At 44.2% G+C, this 15706-nt stretch overlaps 1 protein-coding gene across 1 annotated transcript in view; it reads right to left on the bottom strand.

Moving 5' to 3' along the window:
* Positions 1-15706, bottom strand: part of Tbcd (tubulin folding cofactor D) — a 173988-nt gene that overhangs the window by 57297 nt on the left and 100985 nt on the right. The window contains exons 15-16 of the mRNA XM_059272344.1: positions 9674-9731; positions 3677-3706 (exon numbers count right to left, since the gene is read on the bottom strand). Coding sequence (XP_059128327.1) covers positions 3677-3706; positions 9674-9731 — 88 coding nt within the window. The remainder of the gene's footprint in view (positions 1-3676; positions 3707-9673; positions 9732-15706) is intronic.

Genomic DNA, 15706 nt, shown 5'->3' with positions numbered 1-15706 from the left:
ATAGACTTTCTGTTCTGCCTTCTCATTGGTTGTAAGCCCAACCACATGACCTCCTCGTCACTGCCCGTCTGTACAGACCTCCAGGTCTTCTATGGTTGGTATTGAGATTAAAGGCGTGTGTCTCCATGCTGGCTGTATCCTTGAACACACAGAGATCCACCTAGCTCTGCCTCCCAAGAGCTGGGATTAAAGTCGTGCGCCACCAACGCCCAGCTCTGCTATGGCTTGCTATTAGCTCTGACCCCCAGGCAACTTTATTTATTAACATGCAAATAAAATCACATTTCAGTACAAATAAAATATCACCATAAAATCTCACAACTTTTCAAACACTACCCAGCAAACAGCCCTCCTGAGAACACTAGAAAGGGTGCCCCAACCCTCTGCCTGTGAGGAAAATGATGAACTGAGGTGTCTTAAGAACCACCAAGTCATTCAGGGGTTGAGCTGGAGTAGAGTGACTGGAGTGTGTGGCTCCTGGTTCTGCCATGGTGCATACTTTGTGTGCTCTTATCATATTCCTGTTTGATGGTGTGAGAAATGCAAATGTCTTTTCTATCAGAGTTAAAAGAAGACAGAGAAAATTCTATGTTTAAAGAAATTAGTAAAGACACCATTTGGCTAGAATCCCTCCAGATTAGCTTACTCTTTTTTTTTTTAATGTTTTAAATATTTCTTTATTTTTATGGTGTTTTTCCTGCATGTATGTCTGTGTAAGGATGTCAGATCCTCTGGAACTGGAGTTAGAGACAGTTGTGAGCTGCTATGTGGGTGCTGGGAATTGAACCAGGGTCCTCCGGAAGAGCAGCCAATGCTCTTAAGTGAAGAGCCATCTCTTGAGCCCCAGATTATCATATTCTTAAAGTCAAGATATATGTTCAAATTTCATTCTCCCTAGCAAAATGCTGGTCCATTTTAAATTAGCCAATCAAGTAATATGAGGCCAAGCTCTAACCACTCAGTCTGTGAGGCACAAAACCCCTTGCCTTGGGGTTAAAATCAGAGCAGGACCCCTAATGGGTGTGCTTGCTAGATTAAGAGTGGCTTTGCAGTGGGTGGTGGTGATGCATGCCTTTGATCCCAGCACTCTAGAGGCAAAGGCAGGTGAATCTCTATGAGTTCAAGGCCAGCCTGGTCTACAGAGAGAGTTCCAGAACAGCCAGAGCTACATGGAGAAACCCTGTCACAAAAAAAGGAAGGAAGAAAGGAAGGGAGGGAGGGAGGGAGGGAGGGAGGGAGGGAGGGAGGAAGGGAGGAAGAGAGAGAGAGAGAGAGAGAGAGAGAGAGAGAGAGAGAGAGAGAGAAAGAAAGAAAGAAAGAAAGAAAGAAAGAAAGAAAGAAAGAAAGAAAGAAAGAAAGAAGTGGCTTTGCACCTTCCTGCAGAAGTAAAACTTTGTGCTTTAACAAAATGCTTTGGATTATGTAATTATTTATCAAGTAGACCCCAGACTCACACATAACAATGAGAGAGAAGCCCACAGCCCAGGCAAAGGTACCACTGCAGCCTGATTCACATGAAGACAACAGCACATGACTGGGCAGGCAAGTGGAGCCCAGGTTTGGCTGTTACCAGTGAGGATGGGCAGGTCTAAACTGCTCAGCAGTACCCACACCACCCAAAGATGGTAATGCAAGTTAGGATAGAAAGTGAATTAGGTACAAAACTTTAGACTCACCAAGGTAAGATAGAAAATAGAGTATTTTCTCTGAATTGGTCAAATGCAAATGGACTAGACATTGTTGATGTATTTATTGCCTGTATATATTATACTTATTATATATAGTTTTTCTTATACTAGTTATAATCTTTTTTATTTTAGACAAAAAGGGGAAATGTGGTGATATTTTGTGTATGCTTTAACAAATAAAGCTGCCTAAAGATCAGAGGGCAAAACCAGCCATTAGTTAGCCATAGAGGCCAGGCAGTGGTGGCACACACCTTTAATCCCAGCACTTGGGAGGCAGAGGCAGATGGATCTGTCTGAGTTCAAGGCCACCCTGGTCTACACAAGATTCATCAAGTCTAAAAGAGAAACAGCCAGGCAGTGGTGGCTCTCATGCCTTTAATCCCAGTACTAGGGAGGTGGGAACAGGAAGTGATATGGCTGGACAGAGAGAGGAATATAAGGCAAGAGGAGACGGGAGCTGAGGGCTCTTTCAGGCTGAGGATTTCATAGAAGTAAGAACTAGTAGCTGGCTGCTCTGCTTCACTGATCTTTCAGCTTTCACCCTGATATCTAACTCCAGGTTTTTATTAATAAGACCAATTAGGATTCATACTACAGCACATGACTGGGCAGGTAAGGGGAGCCCAGGTATGGCTGTTACCTCATGCTGGTCATAGACACAGCAACTACAACACACACACACACACACACACACACACACACACACACACACACACACACCTACTTATTGGAGAGCCCACTCAACTAGCTTCTTGGGGGTCTTAGCCAGGATGGAGGCAGGCAGGCAGGATCTAATCAATTCTGGTGTTCAAGACCTACATCTCCAGCAGACCAACCCAAGGGAAGAAGTCAGGTGTCCCTCCCCCAACCCCACCTCCAGTTACTAGGCAGCCCTGTTACTTCCTGGACTACCCCCAGCATTCTCTACTACAAACATGTGGCTGCTGATAATATTCTTGCCCCACCCCCCAAGTCATCCATAGCTTCTCTCACCCAGAGCACATCCATCTTGGTCTATACCTCTCTACCCCATCATCCTTCACATACAGGCTATTCTGCACACTATTGTAGGACTAGGCCATCCTTCTGCCTTCTTCACCTGTAACATTAACAAGCACCCAAACCACCTTCTATCATGAAACCCTAGAGCAATCGTTCTTAGCTGGTTTCTCTCAAGGACTCTCCTCCCTGTCCAGACTCATCTTGGTAGCTGCCACTTTTCCCAGTCCCTAACCCAGTAGATCTCAACCTTCTTAATGCTGCAACCCTTTAATACATGTTGTGGTGACCCCAACCATAAAATTATTTTCATTGCTACTTCAAGTTTGCTACTGTTACGAACTGTAATGTAAATATCTGTGTTTTCTAATGGTCTTAGGAAAGCCCAGTGAAAGGGTTATCCAACAACTCTCAAGGGGTCATGATCCATAGGTTGAGAACCAGTGCTCTAGCCCCTCTCCAGCCTCCTTCTAAACTGACCATACACTCCATTGTGCCAGAATCTTACACCTGAATGAATCTAAACCCTACTTTCAAGGCCTGTGATGGGTGTCCAGCCCCAAGCACAGCTATACCACCAGTGAACATCAAAAGCAGGTGTGGGGTCAAGGCTTTTGGAAGGTGAGGCCTCCAAATAAATCACAAGCTAGGGAAGGGCCAAGACCTATAGGATCCAAGGACTCTCTCACCAGGATAAGACGCTTGGTGCCTAACACATATTCAGCCCACATCATACAGGGTGAGGCAAGATCCTAACCTGCATAAAACATTCATGCAGGGTCTCCCAAAAGGCACAGGGAATCAGTACTCCCTGGTCACATTATGGTGGGTCTGGGATCAGAATTGCCATGTTTATTAGCTTGCTCTGAGGTGAGGCTCACTCAGTACCCACACCCAACAGTACAAGACATGAAACCAAAGCTGTCAAGATTCCCACCTCTAAGCCTACAGGAAGTTTCAGAAATAAAGATTTATAAAAGTGGCCATACCTGTCTCCCCACGTTCTCCTGGAAGGCAGCCTAAGGAGCAAAAAGAACAAACAGAGCAGGTGAGTGAGGTTTGCTTCTGCTAAACATCAGAAGATAAATTCAAAACAAACACAGTACAGTGTAAATGACCCATGGCTTTACTTTTTAAATAAAAGTCCTTTGTTGGCTGACCAGAGCCCTGAGGGTGGTTTGTCACTGTTTTTATGTCCTAGTCCTCTTTAAAACCACAGTTTAAGAATTCTATTTATAAAATCAAATACAATATGAGAGTGGCCTTTCACTGGAAATATATTTTCACACTAACACCCCAATGAGGGTCCCAGAATAGAACTCTGAGAACAAACTATGCAGGTCAGTAAGTAGAAACCAACTCCTAAAACATGTGGAGGGACTCTGTAATCACAACTCGCCACCATCCCCAACACCTCAGAGCTGCCTCCTAGAGGGCACACACCTGTCTCCAACCAACTCTCTGAACTACCTGAGTCCTACACGCCAGGCACAGAATCGGGGCTAAAAATGTCCCATGTGAACTTGAACAAAATTAAGTACTTCTAGGTAAACCTGGTACAGATGACTCTTCTTTCCTTAGTGACAACTGTTCCTGTCTCTCACACTGTCCTACATAGGACTGTCTGAACAAAGTGACAATGAAACCTCATGCCCAGTTTATTACCCAGTGGAGTTTCAAACTTCCCCAAAGCATCCAAAGTTGAGTTCCAACCAGGATTAGAGGCAGGTGTAGGCACAAGCTGCATGTAGAACTGGAGCAAAGCTACACACAATCACATGACACGCACTATCCTAGCAAGCAGAGGTGAGAACTGGCGTGGGGGAGGCAGTGGTGGCAGAAGAACACCCCTTACCCAAGCAGACATCCCAACTCGTGTTAAGGGGCTGAGAGCACGCACAGATGTACAAAAGAGAACAGACTGAGCCACAGGACCCCAGGATCTATGCATGAATCCCACAGGACTGGTAAGCACCAGCACAGAAATATGAAGCATCTCCAGGACAGAGCCTCACGATAGGGCAGATACACTAGGTGACCCGCCCTCAGGTGGCTCTCACATGCTTCTAAAATGGGAGAAATGAGATGCTTTTTGCTGCTTACCATTTTGTAACTTTTGCATACTGCCCCGCTTTAAGAGTTACTTTTTTTTGCATATCTGAGTGTTTTATCTGCCTGTATATATGTGTATCACATACATACCTAGTGCCCACAGATGTCAGAAGTTGGATCCCTGAGAATCAGATGGGTTCTCTGGAAGAGCAACTATTGCTCCAGCTCCTTACAGTCAATTCTTTTTACCTTGTTTTGTTTTGTTTTTGGTTTTTTGGTTTTTGTCTTCTCAAGACAGGGTTTCTCTGTGTAGCCCTGGCTGTCCTGGAACCCACTCTGTAGACCAGGCTGGCCTCGTACTCAAGAGATCCACCTGCCTCTGCCTCCCGAGTGCTGGGACTAAAGGTGATCCCCACCACTGCCTGGTCCTTGCAGTCAATTTTTAAAGAAAGAAAGAAACACTGAAGAAAGGTGGTATAAAGAGATACAATGTCATCTTAAATATAAGCAGGGACATCTTCAAACAAGGTAAAAACTAATACAAGATTTATATTGAAACAATCTCGAAAATTAAGAGGTTAGGGGATCACCTACACAATATGAAGACCGACCACATGGACATCACTACAGAATATGCTATCAGCACAGACAGAAAACAGAAGAATGCTGGGAACAGGGTCAAATGGTTAGCAGCCTTGATACTGAAAGCACACACCAAGGAAATAAATAAGACTGAAACCTCACTCAAATAGAAGACTCCTGTCTATGGAGATGCTGTTAGAAGAATGAAAACCACCATAGATTGAGGATTTGCAACACACATATCCAATATAAGGGACAAATATCTAGAATGCATAAAGAACTCCCAAAACTCAACAATAAAAACTAACCATCTAATTAGACAATGAGTAAGACTTGAAGAGACACATCTTACTCAGAAGGACACAGACAGCAAATGAACACCCCAAACAGACTCAGCATCATCAGAGAAAAGGAAACTAAAACCACAGACACACACATCAGCAAAACTAAAACAGAACAGTGACTAGGAAGAAACCAGGTAACCCCTGCCACAACTCATCAAAGATGGGGAGGACACATCTTTGTCCTCCCCATTTACAGGACAGTCACCCTGGGGAACAGTTAGTAGCATGGAAAACGGGACCCAGAAACTATAATCTAGGCATACAGCCTAAGAAACAGAAACTATGCCCACACAAAATCTGTATGAAAGTTCTCATAATAATCCTGAGCCAGCAGCAACCCAGATGCCCTTTTACAGGTAAAACCAAGGCTCAGTTAGAGAACAACCACTTACAGTAGAAGGCAATGACCAAGGACTTCCCAACATACACTCAGTGAGAAAACCAGTCCCAAAGACTGTTACTTCAGCAATATAACAGCACTACAAAGTTGGAAAGTAGACTGATGGTTGCTAGCAGTTAAGAGAGAAGCAGCCATGTTTACAAGGATCATGTAAGTCATCACCTCTGTGGTGATGACTACTGTGTGCCTTAACTGTAGGGGACTCAGAGATATGTATGAGATGCGGCCATACAGAGCTAACCATGCACACAGGACACATACAACTAAGAGTCCTAACTAAGATTACTGAGTTGGTGGATATAACCTATGATGTTACCCAGCAGAGAGCAAGGGAAAGGGTAAACAGACTTTACTATATTCTCATAACTCTATGTGAATCTCAATAATGTCAAAATGAAAGGCAAAAAAATACAAGAATTAGAATGAAACATCAAATGAAATACTGAGTGAAATAATTGAAAGCTTGTGACTACTGCCCCCCCTCCCCCCTGCTCATCTCCTCTCCATTCCTCATCCCAGGCTTTCCACAAGAGAGGAACAGGCCTTTTCAGCACATCTAGCCTGCAGGATACCATCTAGTATGCAAAACCTGGAAGAGTTAGCAGCATATAACTAATCCTTTCCACCAAGCAATGCCAGGACTCCACTGTCCAGCCCGAATGCTGACCACCAGAAAGGGCCGGCAACATGAAGCGCTAATGAGGATCCAAAACAATGGTCCTATTATCTTAGAAGCACTGTGGCCACCAGACAAGGGACCCAGAGGAGGGGATGGGTCAACCACCAACAGCTGAAAGGTAAGGCCACAGAACTGGCAACTTCCAGGCACTTCACTGCTCACACCTCCTGGATTCTGGCCAGGTAAACAGACATCTCACACACCCAGAAAGAGAAACCGTGGAAAGGTATCAGCCAAGAGGCTGGAGAGTCCACATAAAGAAGCAGCTGCCTGAAGAAGCAGCTTCCTGGCAAAATGCTCTTAGTTCACTCAGCCCTTATGTCTTCAAATGAGCCTCAGATGGAGGCCTCCCTCATCTTCTTCCTGCATTTAAATCCTATAGTCTACTATGTAAACAGTGCTGAACTTAAAAGGAACACAAAGAATTTCTTCCAGTTTAATAGGATTTTAATTTCATGTTAAAAAAAAAAAATTTATAGAGTTTTATTTCACTTCATCCCGGGTCACATAAAGTCACAGGGCTTTAATTTTATTACTGTTTTCCATAAATATGTCTTAGGTTACAAAAAACAACAAAGAAGACATAAAAATGTTAGTACACATTTAGTATAAATTTTTATTATATATCAGACTTACAGTTACTGCCTATTGGTTAACTATGAGAGCAAGACTGCTAAGACCTCCCAAGAAATCACTGGGTTCCTACTAACACTGCAGACAAAATGGAGCCCCTCTGGGGCTGCTGACAGTTTTAAAGGACTCTGGGCAGGGTGCTTGCATCCTGGCTGCTTCTCAGTGCAGATATAGGCAAAGAGTCAACATCAAGACCTCAAAAGTCACCTCAGAAGAATGAAGTATGGCCCCTTGGCTGAGATCCTACAATTCAGACTGGAACAGCTAGGCTTTCTAAGCCCTCCATCGTAGGTCTTCACATATGAGTACCCAATACTCTGGCTACCATGCCAAACAGGTGGCTGAGGCAGCAATGGATATACAGGAACTAGGCACGCAGGGCCTGAGTGCATATCTACTGCAGCAGCCAGAGGCCAGCAGCCAAGTAACAGACAAACTCCATCACTTGTGACAGGCAACTGAACAAGACAGGGACCACTGTGATAGAGAAGATGAAATCAGTTGAAGCCTTCGATAACATCAAGTCACTTCACTTAACAACACAGAAGACTTGAGAAACAAGAAAGCTGGGCAATTAAATAAAAACAACAGAAAACAGTGGAAATTTTTCCAAAAACAAAACAAAAAATTGCCTAGATAGGTTCTTAGGCAAATACTGCCAAATAATTCAAGTAGAAAAACATCAATCTTTTAAAAACTATGGTATAAAATAAAAGAGAAATACTTCTACACCCTCGATAATGTTAGTTCATCTTCAGTTAAACTGCAGAGAAAAACACCTAAACAAAAGACTAATAACCCTCAAGATCAGATTCAGAAATTCTACTCCTGAGAACACTGACAAATTGAGCCCAAAATAAAGAAGGGACTGTTCACAAGTGAAAACTAGACTAAAACTGAAAGGTTATTTCAAAGTCTGAAAAGAAACCACACAGTATACCACATAACAGAACACAAGCCAAAGACCACTTGATTACCTCAAAATCAAATAACTGTTCATGATTTTAAAACATGAATAAAATTAAAGTAACTATAGGAAAGAACTTCTCAGCCCACATGCAGAGCAGGCTAATCCTCCCTTTTCCCCAGTTCTATGCTTCTATCTGACTATAGGAGTCTCCTCTCCATCCCACTCTGAGGCCTGGCTTCTATCCTCACAGGATACCTCGGCAACATTGCCAACTCAACCACAGTCCTCTCATATTTTGGAAATCTTGTTGGTACTATCAAACCCCACCTGTGTACCAGCACCCCTGTCCTTTCCCTCAGTCTCAAAGCAGTTGCAGTAGTGTATCACTCACAGTCTGTCTCTATGACCAGCTGAGACAAGGATGCAGAGCCTCTGTGCTCAAACCATGGGAACTCCCAACTCCACAACCTCACAGCCAGCAGCAAGTTTCACCCTACAGTTCTCAGAGGCTTCCCTATGTTTCTGAGCACCTCAAATGTGTTCAACTGTTGGCCTGTCTATGAGAGGAAGACTCAGCCACAGACTGCTAAGGCATCACAACACTCCTGACAGAGCCTGGAATCATCATCTGAGGTCCTCTCAGTTGCAGCCTCCCACAGCACTCGGTCACTAATCACAGCAGTCAGCTACGTGTGCAATCAGCTATAGCTGCAACATCCCCATGCAGGCAACCCTAAGAAAACATCTCAGTCTCTCCCCTTGTGATTCATGACACTCAGGTCTCATCAATGGCCCTAGCCAACACCTCTACTGGTATACAGTCTACCCAAACCCATCCCAAAAGCTGGATCTCAGGGGACGTGGGTAACTGAGCTCAAAACACAAGGCCCACAGGCAGCTGTTAGGCCAAAGCCCACCCAGGGAGATCCACTCCAATGTGGTCAAGAAAACAGAGCTAACCACAGCTTAGTAACAGCTCCTCCGAGAGCACAAAACCTCCAGTGTCCTAACCTGCCATGTCATTTGGGTTACAGTCACAGGATAAATTTCTCCTCCTCAGCAGAGCTTGAGCTACCCTGAAATTGGTCTGGTTACTGAACAGAAACCTGTTCACCTGTACTTGTTCAAGATATTTCACCACAGCTGGCTGTGGCTCTCTCAGCAGCACTGGATGGAGGCCTTGAACCCTGACTTCCCCAAGAATCCCACAGTAAATGCCCTACAAGTGCTACCATGGTGACTGCTCTACTCAGTTCTTTCATCTGATCGCCTTTGCTTCCACGGGGAGTGGGTTTTCCAGGGAGATAGAGGCCCACATATAGGACATCAGTAATAGTTACACCCCCACCTCCAGGAAAGGAATGTACTGGGGACAATGAAACTTACAGAGGCTGCTCTTCTGCAGTTCACGTTTCGGTCAAATATGGCGGCAATGACCAGTGCACTGTAAAAAAAATGGAAAATGATTAATTAAAATGAAATATGCAAGGGCTAGGAAAATAACTCACTCAGTAAACTGCTTGTCTTGCATGAGATCCCTCATAAAAATGTCAGTGAGGTGGTGCATGATAAACATCCCAGTGCTGGGGACGTAGATAGGAGGATCCCCGGTACTGCTACTCAGCCAGTCTAGCCTAATGGCTGAACACAGGGCCAGCAGGAGACCCTGTCTTAAAGGTGGTGGACAGAATTCCTGATGATGATACCCAAAGTTGTTTTCTGGCCTCTACATGCACAGGCATGGGCACAGACCATGTCATGTGACACCCTACCACTGTTCACTCACTTGTTTACTTGTGTGAGTGAGCCTCACAGACAGCAGGAAGCTCAAGGTTCCTAGAGGATACAACAGATTTATGTGACCTCTAAGACAGCAAGCATTATAGCCCCAGCCTTAACAAATGTCCTTCGATGGTGTGCCCTGAGCCTCTAGTGCCTTGGAGAATAATGTCTTTGGCCTGCTGGGATCACGTGGGATCAACAAAATGCAAAGACAATGGTGCTACAGGATGAAAACTGGCAGCACACAAATGGTCACAACTGGATGGCTGACACCAACATTCCTAGACACGGCTGCCTATGCCTTCCAAACCACATTGAACAGCAAGAGCTCTATGCACCCTGCAGGCAAATTGCCCCTTAGAAGCACCCAAACATATGGTTTCAACAATGCCCACAGGCTCAACCCAGTGTGAGGCATTATGGAGCATGCATTGTCTATATCTGGGATTGAGAGATATGAGACGTGATGAGGATTAGATGAGGTCAGCAGGATGGAGACCAAGACTGGATCCTCTGGGTTTTACAAGGAGGAGACATATCACATACTCTGCTCTCTGCCCCTTTCAAGGTGATATTCATGCTGCCTCAGGACTCCGCTGGCAAGAAAGCTACCACTACATACAGCCTCTTGACCTTGGAGCCAGACCACAAGTCAGAATAAGCCTTTTCTTTACAAAGTAGTGTCCTTCAAGTATTTGACATAGTAATGAGTAACCTGCTAAAAGGTAGTCAGCTGGTTAAAGCAGTCACCATAGAAATACCACATAGAAGGCAGATGTTAAGTCTCAACCTTTTCTACAGCTAGAAGCAATAACACCACACCAACCCAACTTTTCCTAGCTCTCATGGCACTCTAAAGGCTTTAACTAAGCCTTTTTCTTATATACCAAACTTCATTATTGTCAGAATCTAGAGAGTACTTGCTCCTCCCCAACTTATGTCTCTCATCTCTCCTGCATCTAACAGTTACTGCTATTAAGTTTCATCCTCAAAGAGAACACTTCTCAGGGAAGCATTTCCCCATCTAGGATTTCTCTCCTTGGTCCCTACATCCCTTGGAGCCCCAGAGATGTTCTCAGGAAATGGCAAGGTGCAAAACCTAAGGACCAAGAACCAGCCAAGTCTATCTTTCTGAACCTCATTCTCAACTTTCTTAGCCATGCAGTGAGTACTATTCCCAACCCAGGAGACAGAGCTGTGAGGCTGCAGACCTACCCTCCTAACTCCCACATTCTGAGGCCACTACTTCCTATCAGCCCAGGCAGGAACAAATAGTCTCCACAGATGAGATTGGAGGCTTGTACTCAATGAAAGGGGCACTTAGAAGGATGCCTGCAATCCTAGACTCCAAATACCAACCAGGGATCACCAGAGGACAGAAATGGTCTTTGGGGTCCAGAAAGTAAGAAAATACTCAAGAACAAGAACTAGAGGAAGCGAGGTAACTCGGCATGCCACCAAGCCTGATGACCTAAGTTTGATCCCTGGGTCACACATGGTAAAATAGAGAACCAATTCCTTGAAAGTTGTCCTTCAATCACCACACACACGTGTGCAGACACACACACAGAAATTGTTTTTAATTTTAATGTTAAAACAATCAGAATGGTGCTAAGTAGATATGTGCCAGTTGGTCAAACCTGTCACAGAAGAAAGGAAAAATACTGCTCTATAATTCCAAGATGTAAATGGGAGAGGGGCAGGGGCACAGCTTTCTTGGTTTGTGTTAATCACACTTGGCCACATTGAAAAGAGGGGAAATCTGATTTATAATAAGAGAGGGTTCATCCTACCTCATCATGAACCTCTTAAAATGTTTCTACCCTAACACACCACAAAGGCTTTTGTGAACAGTCCTCATATCATAAAACATTGACTGAGGCCTGTATTCATGTGGTCTATTAATTCATGAGCCACATACCTACTGCTGTTAAGAAAATACATTTGCCCCGCCCCATTCCATTCCCCAAGGTTCAGGGAACATCTTAGAAGATGGGGGCAGAAAAATTTTAAGAGCTAGAGTATAAGAAGGAGAGCTGTGAAATCTTGTCTTCTGGACATGGTATTGCCAATGCACCCATGAACTCACTTGGCTTCAGTTATCAATCAAGCCAAACTGATCAGTCAACATTCTAGCAGACAGCACTACTGGATTCACTGGGTTACAGAAAAAGAAGAGGACTTGGGAGGGAAACCTGTTAGGGTTGCCAGGGGAGTGGGATGGCAGAGTTGTGGGTGGATATGCTCAAGATACATTGTATAAATATATGAAATTGTCAAAAATAAGTAGAAGATACTCTACTTTTTTAAAGAGTACATTTGACATTTATTTTAAATATGCTCTCAAAATGGAAATTTAAATATTGTTCTATATTAGAGCTTTGCTTTTTAAGACCATGTTGTCTAGGAAAAGAAAGTAAAAATTTCTGCTTTCCTTTAATGTTTACCTACAGGAAATGTAGGCCACCACTGATAGTATTGAAAGGTCATGTAGCACTGAACTCTTAGAATTTCCTGTTCATGTGTTTGACTCAACTACTATGTTAAGCCCTAGAACACTGACTGGAGAAGAGAGGATGAACATAGACAACACCTGAAACCATCTCCAGACAGCTTCGTCCTCTCTAAAGTCATGGACTCGGTCATTGTAGCTGACCTCCTAAATCCCCAGATAAATGTCTTCTGCTCTGCTCTGAAGATGCCTATCTGCAGACATCTTACACTGCCAGGCAAGCAGGTCCAACTTCAGCAAGTGTTAGTTCTAGAGGAGCCAAGCCACTCAGAAAATAAAGCTGTTTTTTCACAGCCCTCTACACATTCTATCCATCCAGGCATTGGATATGGGAATAAGAAAAATCCCAAGTGGTATGTAGCCTGCCTCAGTCAGGTATGGTGATAAAACCAAAGCTGTACAAGAGGCTGATTTCAGCATTAGTTTCAGTGTTTTATTTCCTTCCTCCTAGGGATAGGGCTTTGTCCAATTCACCCTTTTTCCTAAAACACTTTCCACAGGTTACTGGGTAACTTTACAGCTACAGATGAGACCTGATAAGGTGGTAGAGTCAGAGTAGCCCCTATTAGGGCCCTCTCCCAGCTCCACTTGTCCTTCTCAGGTGTGTGGGAGGCCAAGCGAGTACGACACACATGTATCTGTAGGCATCTCTCCTGTACTCAGCATCAATACAAGAAGTTCCAACTAGTAGCTCCTCCCATGGGGACCATGTCCAGTGGGAAGGCAGCTGCAGCAGGCCTGGCCACCTACTTTACTTATGGGGCCATCCTTCCCACAATCACTCTGACAAGTCTGTGTGCTCACAAAAGCCCCAGCTACCACGCTCCTCAGAGCATAGGAATATGTCAACTATTCTCTAGGCAGCAATTGCTGGAGACCCTTTCTTGGTCTCTGACAGTGAACATACACAAGCTGCTCCATGCAGACTTCACCAAAGTATGAGCAAGCAAAGTGAGCCATAAGCCACAAGTACTGGGACGCAGAATCAGAGTCCAGTATAGGCTGTCACCACAGAGGAAGCCTGTGTGCAACAGTTATCAACACAGCTAAGAGAAGCAACAGCTTCATACACTACCATCAAATTAGCTTTTCCTTAAGCAAATGCCTTAAAAGTCACTGTTTCATTGATAATTTTTCTTTTTTTTTTTTTTTTTTTTTTTTTTTTGGTTTTTCGAGACAGGGTTTCTCTGTGTAGCTTTGCGCCTTTCCTGGGACTCACTTGGTAGCCCAGGCTGGCCTCGAACTCACAGAGATCCAACCTGGCTCTGCCTCCCGAGTGCTGGGATTAAAGGCGTGCGCCACCAAAGCCCGGCTTTTCTTTCTTTTTTAAGAAGGAATTCATTCTGTAGCCCAAGTTGGCCTTGAACTCATGGTTAGTCTCCTGACTTAGCCTCTCAAGTGCTAAGATTATAGGCATGAGTCAGGATTTACATGTTTCATCAAACTTCAGAGATTATACTGAAGTAAATGTAACAATACTTGGAAACCGCTGCTTTTTAAGTATCAGTAAGCTTCAAGGTAATTAAAACAAATCTGCATGCACTTATGAGTATAACAGGTTTTTAAGCACTGTTTCAATTTGGGCTATTTTTTTAACTTTTTATTCATTTGTGTGTGTGTGTTTATGTGTCTGTTTGTATCTGTGTATCACATTGTTCTGAGCCTGAAGGTGCCAGAAGAGGGCTTCAGATTCCCTAGGACTAGAGTTACAGACAGTTGTGAGCTACCATGTGAAGGCTGGGAATAGAACCCAAGTCCTCTAAAAGCAGCCAGTACTTTGACCCACTGAGTCATCTCTCCAGCTCCAGACTAACTTCCTTAAAACTATTTTCCTACCTTCAGAACAAGATTGGACTATTTAAAAATACAAATACGTTTCAAGTGCAAAGGAGTTTAATGATGTTAGTCAAACAGACAGTATCTTCCTAAATCACTGCTCCCCATGCATACTAATCCTCACCTGGGCCTCAACCATGCTCGGCAGGATGACCCTGTATGAATGTCACTACTCTCACTTCAGAGAAAACCTGAAGAGCAACAGCTGGTACCCACAGTGAAAGCCACCATCTGAAGAGAGGTGCTTGTGGGTGTGTCCACCTGCCTGAGTTCTCTGGGGAAGCTGTGTGATAGCTCACCAGGATTTACCAACACAGGGCTCCTCTTTCTCATATAAGCCAAGGGAAAGTTGCATGCCTCAGCCTGCTTCTCTTTCCCCAGTCTTACACCTCAGTTCAGCATATGCAGTGAGAACAGCATTCAACCCAAACTCACTTTTTTTGTCATTTGTATGATACTGTGTAGCACTCAAAAGCAGCATACTTGCTTCTACATGGGAAACAACAGCACTTCCATTCTGAAGTAATTTTTTAAAAAGACAACTAATATGTTCATCTATGATTTTTTTTAAGTCACAAATCGCATTAAAATATAAACCCTGCATTTTACTAAATTTCCCTAAGCCATAAGCAGAACCAAGTACTTTGGGATCACAGCCAAGCCAGCACAAAGTTGGGCCTGGCAGACCAAGATTGTCTCTGATTGCTGGCCTTCTCCTCGCAACAGGAGTCTTCCCTTCTCTGGAAGCCGGGCCATTCAGAGAGGCTGAGAAGAACAAGACATAGCTTTGAGCAATGCTTGCTATTTCCTGATTTTTTTTTTTTTTTTTTCAGGACAATCTTGCCCTGGAGGAAGAGATCCTACAGAGCCAATCCCGAGCTGTTCACAGGCAGCCCACGCTGCCCTGCCGGTTTGCACAGTGGAGGTGAGAGTCAGGAGCTGCCCCTGGCACAGGTGGGCCTGTGCCTGGGCGGAGTGAACGTCAACAGGAGCTCAGCTTACAAAAGAGTTTCAGGTGAGGAAATCACTAGAAGGTGGCAGGCAGAGCACGCTGGCGGCGGCAGCTCGCTTTCTTTTCTTTCCTGTAGATTGGATTTTGATTTCTGGTTAGAAAGAATCATCTAGGTAATATACAACCATCCAACCACGCTTTCACTTCACATCTTGCTGCCACTGCACCGCACTGGGCTTTTCAGGAAGCCAGATCTGTGCCACAAAACAGTCATTCCTGCTCCACCTATCTTTGCTCAAAGCCAAGGAAAGATGGTTTTCAAAGTCAATCAAAACAA

Source organism: Peromyscus eremicus, chromosome 8a (genome assembly GCF_949786415.1).
Source record: "Peromyscus eremicus chromosome 8a, PerEre_H2_v1, whole genome shotgun sequence".
NCBI classification, from domain to species: domain Eukaryota; kingdom Metazoa; phylum Chordata; class Mammalia; order Rodentia; family Cricetidae; genus Peromyscus; species Peromyscus eremicus.
Note: the sequence above shows the minus strand (reverse complement) of the source record. Positions and strands in the feature narration are given on the sequence as shown.